Source organism: Apis florea, unplaced genomic scaffold (assembly GCF_048593485.1).
Source record: "Apis florea isolate Af1SG1 unplaced genomic scaffold, ASM4859348v1 contig_1789_pilon, whole genome shotgun sequence".
In the NCBI taxonomy this organism is placed as follows: domain Eukaryota; kingdom Metazoa; phylum Arthropoda; class Insecta; order Hymenoptera; family Apidae; genus Apis; species Apis florea.
The window spans coordinates 447,640-460,542 of record NW_028256481.1 but is presented as its reverse complement, the minus strand read 5'-3'; the positions used below and the strand labels follow the sequence as shown (position 1 = coordinate 460,542).

The following is a 12,903-nucleotide window of genomic DNA, read 5'->3' as shown; positions in this document are numbered from 1 at the left end:
TCCTTCGAAGGAAAATCGCGTGAATTTTCAAGAATTTTCAAGAAAAATCCAGCAACTGGAAATAGTTTACACGGTGAACGAGTCTCTCTCTCTCTCTCTCTCTCTCTCTCTCTCTCTCTCTCTCTCTACCGAACACTTGAATTCCTGCCGGGGAAAACAAGCGGTGTAAAGCGTGTTCGTGGCGCAAGTGCGTGCTAATGACGTCGTTAGTCATTCGACACGCTGACAATTGCTCGCCGAAGGAGGGAGTCTGGAGGCTCACGGTCGAGCACTGTCTCTATCCGCAATTATCGCGACCTTTGCGACTCGAGAGGCGAGGCGAGAAGCGAGAGCTGATCGATCATCGTTTCCTCGAATTCGGAGGAGGACGCGCGTCTCGTCATCCGGAGCGGAAATGGAAAAGCTGCCGCTCGACTGGATGCACGACGTTTTTTTTTTTTTTTTTTTTTTTTTGAACAACACCGCCGTTTCACCATTGTCGGATTTAAATGGTTCTTCTCTGGTGCGGCAGAGGGAGATTTAAGAACGAAGGCTCTCCTTTGTTCTCTCTCTCTCTCTCTCTCTCCTCCGCATAAATTTTACAAAGTCCAAGTCGAAACGAACTTGTCTCTCGTAACTCTGTCTGCTAATATATCCGATGCGAATTTGATATCCAACGTTTGATGCAAAAAGAGTAAAGTATTTTTAAGTTTTATAAATAATTACTCGTAAATTACTCGAGTCCAATAATTATTAATTTGTTTGTCCTTGCAATACTCGGATCACAAGTAAACGACGATATATTTATTTGTTTTTAATAGTCTAACGTATGTTATATATAGGGTGTCTAAAAAATATGGGAAGTCGATTGAAATATGTTGAAAAAGTTTCGCTCTCACGATTCGAGCCAAATTTATTCATCGTTTATTAATCGTTCGAAGGTTTCCGCGGACGTACGGTTTAACGACGATTAATTAAACAGGTCGGTTAATTCCAACTCGAAGGATAACGAGCAAATATAATTTCGTGAGGGAGGTCGATCAGGCGTGGATGATTCCGTACTACCTGTGCAACCTGTCCGTTTAACTAGGCTAAATTCGAACAGCGGACGATTGTGAAAGAATCATCTTTCTACGAGCGTCGTTTTTGGATTGGTTGCTAGCTCGATTTTAATATAGCCAGGGTTAAGAGAGTTAAGAGTTTGTCAAAGATATCAGAGAACGATGGTATGTTTTATACGAGCGAAAAATCGAAAATTTATCGAATGTGTTCAACGTATTCAATTATCCAATTACATCTGAATTATTATAGATTGTCGATCGTCGACGAATCTTAATTTTCCAAAATTACCCACGACGGGCCAAATGTAATATTATTCCAGATAAAAGTCGAAAAACTGTTCGAAGGCCAGATTGGAAATCCATAATTCCAAACTAATCACCCTCAACGAAAAATAAATCGCAGCGCGCGTGGAAATTGAAACGAAGAAGAACCCCACAACTTCCCCTCCCCCGTCCAAATGGGGGGAGCGAATTTCGAACGATTCCCATTACAGAATAATTTATCCACTCGGAGATGAAGTTGTCGGGGAGGGAGAAACCGCGATTCGCCCTGTGCATCGAGCGTAGAATCGCGAGGGGTGGATCGATTCCATGCCTCAACGACGATCTCAACTTTCTCTCCCTTTCTTCGGCGATCCTTTAACGGTAACGATCGACTCGACATTCCCCGCGTGCAACTTCGACACCGTGCCTCGACTACTGCACAGAAGAAATCGATTGAACGTTCGGGGAAGTAGTTTGGAATTTTGATATACCTTTATATACCAGAAAATTATCGTGATTCGATAATTTTAACCGCGGTTGGAGATTAAGAAGAAACAAAGAGGGATCGGGCGATTCCTTTCGAGGGTACTCACGTACGAATATGTTGCTCAACAGGGTGGCGGGTAGGCAGAACACGATGACGAGGACGTCGGCTACCGCGAGGTTCACGATGAAGAAGTTCGTGACGGTCCTCATCCGGGGGGACCTGTACACAACGGCGATGACGAAACTGTTCCCGATCAGGCCGACCACGAAGACGAGAACGTAAGCGACACAATAAACGGCGGACATCGCCACGCTGTGCCTGTACAATCTGTCCGGCATCTGTTCGCCCGCGGTCACGTTGGCCAGGCTCTTGTTCAACAGCAGCCCGTGCTCCTCCATCGGCGTCCTCGGGCTCGTCGTAGCGAGCGCCTCGGCGAGCACGCTGCTCAGGTAATCGCCCACCTCGTTCCTCATCTGGAGCAGGGTGGCCGTGGCCGAGGGTGGAACGGCCGACACAGCGGCTGTGGCCGCCACGTTCCCATTGTTGCTCCTGCGGCGCGGCTCCACGTCGAACTCCTCCGAGTCCGGCAGACGCAGCGAGGCCATCTCCAGCAGGGGGGACGGTGGCTGCAGCATCGGGAACTCGATCGTGTACCGTTCGCTCGACGTCCCCTCCACCATCGAGTGGCCCCCCTCGATCCTCCTCCTCCTCCTCCTCCTCCTCCTCTTCGAGAAGAGATTTCCTTTCCCTTTACCTGGAGAGAATTTCACAACGTCGACAGGTCGTAGAGGGTAGATGATAGCATGGATTTTGAACGGGCGAGCGCGAGTTCGACGCTCCCCCTCGTCGAGAGAGAGTCAACTGGCACGTGCACGAGAGTCCATCGAGGCGTCCCCCTCGTATCGAGCGCGGGAGAGACCGGTCGCTTCTTCGTGGAGAAGCTGCTCTGCTCCTCCTTCCAAGGACGAGGGATGGCGAGAGGAAGGGGGGGAGGAAGGAGGGGGAGGGAAGAAGAGAGAGAGAGAGAGAAAGGGGGAAGAAGATTTGAAGGGGGGAGGGCGACGAGCGTGCGTGGGGCGCGATGGAGGAAGTTGGGAAGCGAGTGTCACGATCCACTGTGCGAAGGTGTCCCGCGGCCGAATGCTGGGCGACTAATGAGCTTGGTTTAGAAGACGACTGCCAACTGCCGCCGCGAGATGCACCCGACAGCGGCGAGCTGTCTGCCGGCTCGCCGCCACTGCGCAAGCGCCCCCGTCGTCCACATGCACCCGCATGCGAGGTGGGCTACGGGAAAAGAAGAGATCGCGAGAATCGGAAGGGTTTCGCAAGGAGAGTTGCGCTGGACGGGTTAGTCGTTTAACCCTTCGCGCTCCAACGGCGATTCTCTTTTTAAGATCGCTTCGTGAAGAGAGGTTTTTGAATATATTGTCTCAGAAAATGTAGATATAATATAATTGTCGAATGGTTGGATCTTTTTATCTGGAATTAGAGCTACATATTCGTTAGTCCGAGTTCGACATAGCGATAGTTTTGTAAGCATGGAATACTGTAATGGAACGAGTCGGAGACGAGCTTGGTTTTTTGGTTATCGATATATTAAAAGTTTTATACGTTAATTTGTGCGTGAAATTATTTCGAAATTTAGCAAATCTAGTTGGTTCGTAGTTGAGCGAAAAGATCGATCGAACGAAATCTTCCTTTACATATTTTCACGCGTGATTTTATATTTATCGCACTTTCGTTGTATCCGCGCGCGTTTTATCGTTTCGAAACTTTTCGAAACGCGATAAAAGTTCAAAGTTCCCCAAACTTTCCGTACACTTTCCACTCCGACTTTTATTCCTTCCGTTATTTAAATGAAAAACTATCCTACCCGACCGACACACGATCCCTTCCTCTTTCTCTCTCTCTCTCTCTTTCGACGATGTTTCATCCGTGACGAGAAAAATGAGAGGAAGGGAATTTCGATCGAATCGAGATACTTTTCCCTTTCGTTTTCAAGATTCAATTATTAACTTCGACGAATGGAAAGAAGGGCGGATATTGTAACGAGCTCAACGAACTTTTATTCCAACTTCTGGCTGGTGAAATTAAATTTCGCGGGGCCTCGAAATATTTCAATAAACCGAGGGCAGGAATATAATCGAAAATCCTGGGGGGATAGGAAACACGATCGCCTGTCCACCGTTATATTAAAATTCAGCCCGAGAATTTCAGAAACAAAATACTTTTCCGTGGAAAATCCAGGAGCCCAGGAACGCGGGACACCTACACTTCGACATTCCATATTCGCGGCTCGATTTTTAAGAACCCACGTTTTCCTCGCATCCCACGTTCCATCGAGAGAAGCGATTCCACTCTTCTTTCGTTTCTCCACTCGCCACTTCCAACAACTTCCGCCGAGTTTGTAACCGAGTTTCGCACGCCTCGTCGAGGACAGATAACCCGTTTCATCCAGCAAGCTTGGAAAGATTTCGTTACAGTTTGGCCACCGCAATATCTCGGCTTCCGTTCGATTCTTCAGCTTCTTTTTCACAAATCTGATTTCCTCTTCCCTTCCTCTCGAGTCGAGAATTTAAAAAACCAGTTCGATTCTTGAAATTAATCGAGAATTTTGGAAAGTTTAGAGAATAAAAATATGGAAGGCTTCGACAAACGTATCGACAACACCTGTAAAACGAGAGATTAAATTGACAGGGAGTGTGATCGATCGAAACGTGGAGAACGGTCCCGAGGATCCGCACTCGAAGGATTCTTCTTTCTCCGGGCGGAGAGGGCGGGCGAAAGGAGGGATGAGAAGAATTCTGGGAAGTCGAACTGGCGTTTCACGATTCCTGAAAAACATGGAATCGATCGGAAGACACGTGTACGACTGAAAGTAAAAGCCCGCAATGCGGGGAGGCCGCCACGCTTTAAGCCAATTGTTTCTCCATCACTAGATGCACGTTTCATCGTCAATTATTAATTATTCTCTCATTTGTTGATCTCTGGAATATCATACTTTTGTAAATTCTCCTTCCACGAGAATTTCGAATAATTGAAAAAAATTACGTCCCAATCAAAAGCTGATTATTCAACAAAGAGGTATATTCATTTTTTTCTTTTTTTTTAAATTCCCTCGTCGAAAAGTCAGAGGAGATTACAGATTGGCACATCTGCTAGCCAGATGAATATAATAAAAATTTGCTTTTTCTTAAAGACGTGTCGTAAACGTCCACTACATCCATATCGAGTACATATACACTGTTTCGCGTGTATATGTAAGCGTGTCGTACGTGTAAATGCGGCAGTAAAATCTTAATTGGTTTAATTGGAAAAAGACGAGATAAGAAATAAATAAAGAGTTGGTGAATCAGCGAGAAAAAAATGAATTTATTTATTTACGTCACTTTTACGTAAAAAGCAAAAAGATGCGCATATTCAAAATTTGTTATGTATTTTTTTTATCGACTCGAAGAATGATCCATTGAATTGTCACGAATACGAAACGTTTCAATCAACATTTCTCGAACTCGGTGACATTTCTTTTCACGGTTCCGTATCTTTATTCGTAATATTTGAACAACTGTTACCATCTCCTCATTGTCAGTTATAGAATCAATCTCGAGTGGAAAGTTCCATGTCTTTTCGAGTAAGACGTGTAACGTTTCATCGTTGTTATATTTCAATTTTATTTCTACGAGCGGAACTAAAATTTCTCATAGATTTTAAAGAAAATAGTATACTTGGACGTGTTCGACTTGCTTTGAAGACAGAGTTAAAAAATTTGTACAACAAGAAGGAACGAAGAAAAAGGAAAAAGAACGAATAATGGAAAAAATATCGAAAAGTTATTTTATCCCTTGCTTGTAACGCTGTTCTCTTCCATCAAATCAAAGTGTTATATTTCGCTACCGCCTACACGAGATGCAAATATTTCTATTTCTTCCGATTACGTAAAAAAAACTGACGAAACAACAAAATTTTTCAATTCTTTTCAAGCAACGATTCGTGCATCCAAAATTAGTTACAATTTTTTCGATCTCGTATACTCTTTTATTACACGTCCTTTCTGTTATATCCACAAAAAAGACTCTCTTTTTATCGATTCAAAAAACTGACAAAAAAAAATTCTTTCTCCTGAATTTTACGCTTTCTATGAAAACTTTGAAAAAAAAAAAACTTAAAATTCTTTTCATTTCCCTTCACGGTAGAATTTTCATCCCTTCTTTTCTCTTCTTGAAAAAAAAAAAAATCTCTCTCCTATTAATTATCACATTTTACACTTTACTTTAACATTTTTTTTTTTTTTTTTTACGCGTCTCTTAATTCTTTAATAAAGCCTCGTACGATTCACCTCATATTACCATGATACCAGCTTCAATCCGATACTTCTCTTTATATCCACTCATTCCAATCTTAATTCTCCTTCATTCGACGATAATTCCACTTTTCTTTCCCTAAGTTTACTTTTTCTTTTTCTTCTTCCCCCCCCCCCCCCTCCCATTCCTCAAATCTCGGCCAATCTTTCACTCGATCGCTTAAAAGCGACTAGAATATATTCGCATCGTTCCCTCGCTCGCAAGTTTTCAGTTTAATTAACGGATATGAGATACCAAATTGTGGACATATTCTATCTGGTATGGAATTATCGACGAAGATGCGATTACTGGCAACTCAATTAGAATCTCGATTAGTTTCTCACACCCGCTATATTTCACCCTCTCCCTCTCTCACATCTGGCCGCATCTGCTCCATCCTTCCCGACCTTGCACCCCTTTTCTTTCCCCACCGTGATCCACGTCGTTTACCCTTCCCCCCCCTCTCCTCCCCCCTAATCTCTTCCTTGAGTTGGGAATTTTCGGAAATCTGTGCAGCCATCTCGCCGGAGGAATTGATTTTAAATTGATCCTGATATATTGAAATGCAAGGGGCGCGAAAGTTTGCGAAATCGTTTTACCCCCACAAACCTTTTTCTCACTTTTTTATCGCGGATCATCTGTCGAATATTTAATTAATCGCCGTCCAAGTCGAAGTTTTAAAAACGATGTATGAAAAATCAAGAGAAATATTTATTCTATTACACAATAGAATATATATTAATTTCGTAAGTTAAATTTTCTACCTTAATTAAATATTATCGCGTTTCGAAAATTGAATCTCGCGAAAATTTTCAAGAGTAGTGGACACGTAAGAGATACATTTCTAAAATATTTCTCATCCTATCCAAGATATTTTAATCGTTAAAAACAACGAAAATGGACGTTTTCAAAATGTTATTATATATAGGGAAATTCTTATCCTCGACGTTTCAAGGTAACAGGAAGGAAGTCAGGTTGCGAGAAAAACGCTCGATCCAAGGATCATAAATCTTGGTGTATCGCGCGGTGCTCTCTTGCGGCTTAAACGAACTCCAGGGAGTTCGTTTCTCTTCTACACGAGTATTTTTCAGTCAATGAGACGGACAATGTTCTCAACGTTGGTGGAGGATCCCGTGAAATCGTCGTTTCGAGATCCTCCACGGTGGTGATTTATTGCGAAACGACTTTTACTTTCGAGAGGCGATACGTATCGAATATTCTTTCCTTCCGCCACGTTTCCTCCTAATTTTTTGCGAGAAATTTAGGAGGATCTCGTCCGTTAAGAGCCACAAATGATCCCTTTGCTCCGATTGGATCTAGTTTTTCTTCTTTTTTTCGTAACTATTGATAAGATAGACGAAGGAACATGAAAGAGCGGTGAAATAAAGTTTCACGTATAAACTTTTATAAATAATCCAATTATACGAATTGAAATAAAATTGTAATAAGAAATCGTGAACAACGAGTAATAAAACTTCTTGTAGAATTTCTAATTTGCACGCAGAGTTGTTCCATCTTAAGTAAAAAACAACAACGTTTTGAATACTTTTCAAGAAGCTCCACGTGCTATTTTTTTTTTAACAAATTATTCTATTGTGCGAAAGAGTGAACGTAGTAAGTGTACTCATGGAACAATATAAAGCCGATAAATCTAAGATTGCACAACCCCTTCTCTTTTCTTCCGCGCAATATTCTTCTTCTTCTTCACGGTCAACGAAGAAGATCAAGGTCCCTCAACCTTGTCACCGGGGAAAATTCATGCTCTCCGACTGTTCGTTTCGCGAAGTTACGATTAGAAAAGACGATTAATGACGCGGAAAATTCTTAAAATTCTTCGAGGAAAATTTAAGATGCCGTCTCGAATATTACACTACCTGATTAATTGGTGCGTTTGTCTAGCATTATGGGGGTAATTATTGGGATCATTAAAGTAAGTGTACACGTTGGTGCAGCTCAAGGTTCAAGAGTCTTTGCGAGGAGAATTGTGCGAACGATATTGCTTTTGATGGTAACATTATAATTAAATGCTAATTGACCTTGTAAGCATGCACGTTAAGCTCATCGAGACACTTGGAAACGAAATTTTGGAAATGTAATACGTGTTTATTTAATTTAATCCGAACTTGATCGAAAGTTCACCATTTTGTTAATGAAAGAATTGTTTAATTCTTCTCCTGTTACGATATTTAAAGCGATCTGTTCTAATAATATTCTCTTCAGGATTGGATCGGTGTGTACATTTTCAATATTTTTATCGGAGAACGATTATTCGATTTATATATGGAAAATTATTTTTCTTTTTTTTCAGATGTCAATGGAAATATTAATGTAACAAGTTGGTCGAATAATCGATTTGTTCAACAGGTTTCATTCGTTTCAAATTCCATACAAATGATTTTTCATTACTCTATTATGGTAACCGAGGCAAATATTCAAGTTGCTATAGGATCAAACCGTTGCCCGATAAAATATTTAATTAAAACATTCGTGAGAGGAAAATTCTGCTAAGCCGATTTCATTTTGCATGTAAAATAACTATCCAATATTATTTTAAAGGTAATTATGGTACAACGGAATTTTCTCTCTATAATTTACAGAGATTGTTCGTACATCCTACGTATTTTAATAATAAAATTATATTAAAATGTATATTATTTCCATTCGGAACGGAAAATGATATTTACCGTTTATTAATAGATATTTACAAAAATTTCATTTAAAGAAAAATAGAATCTGAAAGAAAAATTAATTTCACTCGTATTATTTTATTAATCCATTAAAAGTATATTCACTGTTATTATGACGAATAGAGAAAAAAAGAGTATATTATATTGCTCTCAGATATAAAAAAAAAAAAAAGAAATCGAATTTAAATATTTATTCGACAATTACTTAAAAAAATATATATATATATATATATCATCAATGTAATTAGTTTCCTACTACAGTTTCCTTACACACACGTATAATAGCGCTTTCTCAATCTATTCAACCGAACATGCGAATTACTCAGTCTTGGCATCGAGAGCACGGATAGTTTGTCACAGTGCGGCGCTGCGATCGATATTTCACCGGAAGCTGCACCGGTGGTCTTGTTTCGTGACTGTTAGAAATGTTCTTCCTCTACTTGTTCGAAGAAGTTTGTGCCTCATAGCGGATGTAACACTATGAATTATAAACGGATGCCTTGAATGATGAATCGAGAAACATTTTTTTATATCGTCTTCCTTTCATGAAATATCGTTTAAAAAAAGACAGAAAAACTTTCTTTTATAAAATTTTTTGCCATTACTCATGCAACATACGTATAGCATATACGCTATTATATAATTTCATACTTGCATATTCTCTTTTCTAATAAAACTATCTGTCAATTTTCTGTAAATCTGACCAAAATTTGCATTGTCCTCAAGCTTGAAATAAATTTGAGCTAGGTTTCGGTTCGATTTGAGTTGATTTGACATTGGATCGAAGCGCAAAGGATAAAATAAATAAAACTATAGCAGAATAAAGCATTAAAAATTCAATATAATTCAAATTTAATTAATAATTAGATTTTACCAAGCATCTACGAAATAAGTCTCAAATCATCTAATCTAAAATTATTTCGAAACCTAATCCAAACATGATCCAAACATTATATTCAATATTTAATTAGAATTATTAATATTTGATCTCAAATATCTAATTATTAAAAAATAAATTAACTAATTATTTAATTCTTTCCTTTCCTTCGTAATCGTTTTCGTCGAAGCTTTTTAAGATTCGCGCACACTAACTCGGATGTATAAATTTTAAATGGTGTCTATATCCAGCCAGGATAGTTGACCTTGCCTCCATACATCAAGCTTGCACACAGCTTTATCTAAGCAAGCCCGTTCTAAAAGCCATTTATGGCGGTCGAATGAAAATGGTAGAAGGAGCACCTTGAATAGAATGCTTGTAATGTATAATACACGTACACACGTTACGATAAAGAAAGAAATATTCACTGTATAAACCGTGTGCAGACAATTTTCTTATACCCAATGATTTCCCGTCTTTTAATTATCTTCGTCTTCGTCCATCTTCGCTCTTCTTTCTCTTCTTAAATGTGGTAATACTTCTATGGTGGTTTACATGAATTATTTGTGATTTCTTTTATTCGAATCTGATTTCATTTGTTTTACGCTAAATACTAAACTGGAAAATTTGATTCAAAGGATCTCTATTTCAATTCCAACAATTTGTTTATTGTCCTGCCATTTTTTTCTCTTTTCCATAATTTAAAAAAAGGAAAAAAGTTTGAATAATACGATCCAGCCATTACAAGACGACGAGACCAAAGCAGACTTTATAATCTTTAGCCGTGAGGCATAAAGAGGAACCTCCCTCTTTCTCTATCCAGTTTCAGGGGTAGATTTACACTAGAATCGGCCAATCGGTCTCGATTTTAATTTTGTCCCTCCTTCTGTCCCAGATCAAGACAAGTTTCGCGGAAAGAAAATATTCCAAGATCTTAGGGCATCCTTGACATCCCCGGGAATTAACTTCGTTTAATCTTACGATCCATTGGATTCCATTTCCATCGATCTCCTTTGGCATCGTTCTTTCAGCATTCCCCGTTTTTGCCTCCTCCCTTCGTCGCGAGTGTATCGATATGTGCGAGCGTCCTCGGATGCATTTTGCACGGTTTTGTTCGTAGAGAAGAATTTTGCGTGTGTGTGTGTGTGTGTGTAAGAGAGGGAATGAAAACGTTAAAAATGTCATAGAGGGATAATTTAGAGAGATGAACGAGTGTGTAGTAAAACGGAATTACGAGTGTTTGGAATTATTTTATGATTTTTGGATGGAATTGTACATCGAGTTATCTCGAATTTTATATTTTCGATCAATCGATTCCTCATTTTTATTTTCGCGTTTTAATATTATTATGTAAGTGATAAGTTTGATAAAAAGATAAATAAGTTTCACAAATGATTAGCTATCGAATAATATATGATTATTCTTTCTTCAATTCTTCTTCCTCGTCAATTTACCAAATATTTCGACGAATTATTGCGCAAGAGGCTGACGAAACGGCCGAGAGATAATTCGAATTCGATTTGGGGGAAAAATTCAAAGATTTATACCGCACGTGGAAGCAGAGAATTTTACGCGACGCTCTTTATAACCGCATCACGACTTCAGGACTTCGTTTCGAAAGAAAAAAAACCTTGGAACATGGTTCAAAACCTACGAAGCAAGGAGGGGGAGGGGAGAGGAGAACTAGCATTTTTTACACGATAAACTTTACACGGTAAGGAAATGTAGTTTCAACATGTCGACAAAGGGTAAGGACACGACGTGAGGCGGCAAGGACACGATATCAGTTTAACCAGAAGCACGTCCATTGTCCTGGTTTCTCTTTTCATTGCAAAACTCCTCTAAATTTCAAAGCATCCACCAGTTCGCAACTGTGAAAACGTTTCCCTTCAACTTGTTATACAAACTAACACCCGCTTCTCCTTAAACTTGTCGCTTTTCTCGCCATATTACCCTTCCCTTTCTCTTTTTTTTTTTCGTACATTCTTCAGCACACTGTACATCCTTTCGTACACTCACGTACTTTCTCACGTTGATTAATCAATTTTTGTCGACGCGACATCAACAGTTGATATTAACAAACCGCCATTCCTTCAACTTATTATTAATTTCTTTCCTGTTATATTATTTAATAATTCTCTTCGTGTTGGATCGATGTGTGTATTTTCAATTTTTATTCGAGAACATTTCTGTTCATTACGTAGAAAATTATTTTCTTTCTTTCAGATGGGAACATTACAAAAAGTATCGTCGGATTACGTAAAAAAGATTAACTTTCCAAATTCGACAAAAGCTCGATTCTTTGGCCCCAACTCGCGAAAATTCCCTATGAAAAACGAAACGAAAGTTCCGGCCGCTTGGCTGTGAAATCAATTCTCCACCCCCGGGGATCGACGAGGCGGAAAACGAGGAGTTGGGTCCAATAAAAAATTCAACGGCCTGCGCTCTCAAAGTGGCGGCTCGATCCTCCACCAAGCTGTATTAACCGGAATTTTTCGAGATCGGTTGTCGAAGGCTGCACAGCAACCTTTCTTCACACACGCGCCTTCTCAAAAGCGTCTCCAAGATGCTGCTGTCTCTCAACGCCACGTTATTCGAACACCCCGGTGAAATATTAGCTACTTATTCCGTGACGGGGGCAAGGGCGAGCCCCTTTCGACTTTTCCATCGAACCCTCCCTTCGTGACCCTGGTTTCCGCCTCTAAGTGCAACCCTCTGCATATATATATATATATCTGGTCCAATCCTGCGGGATCCCCGCTCGAGGCCAAGGTCGATCGTTAATCGTCCTCCTTTGAAGCCAGTCGACGCCTCGTCGCGATCCTGTTAACCGTAATTCGATTCCCTTCGAACCGATCGGCCGGTTAAAACTCATTTCCTCGGGGTATCGAGATACGACACGCGTGGTAAACCGAGATGGAATCAAGCTCGACTCTCGTCCGATCCGAATTCACTTTGCTTTCGACATCGGGGCCTTTTATAACATCACAATATCAAAAAGGATCCGCCCTTTTTCGACGAAGAAATTAATGGGTCTAAGCTCTTTCCGAATTTAAGATTTTATTATATGAGATTGCTTCCTTTAAATCTTTTTTTTAAATCTTTGCTGCCACTTTTTCCTCTCAAGATGCAGCCTAAGCTGGAAAAGTGAAGTTGTTGCACACTTCTTGATGAGTAGGAGAAAAGATCGTTCGAATTCGACGATCGC

General features: G+C 40.2%; 1 protein-coding gene across 1 annotated transcript in view; it reads right to left on the bottom strand.

Annotated features, from left to right (window-relative positions):
* The window catches only part of SIFR (SIFamide receptor), a 73,440-nt gene extending 70,692 nt beyond the window's left edge, over window positions 1-2,748 (bottom strand). Inside the window, exon 1 of the mRNA XM_003696136.4 lies at window positions 1,898-2,748. Coding sequence (XP_003696184.2) covers window positions 1,898-2,471 — 574 coding nt within the window. The 5' untranslated portion in view covers window positions 2,472-2,748. The remainder of the gene's footprint in view (window positions 1-1,897) is intronic.
* Window positions 2,749-12,903: the final 10,155 nt, after the last annotated feature.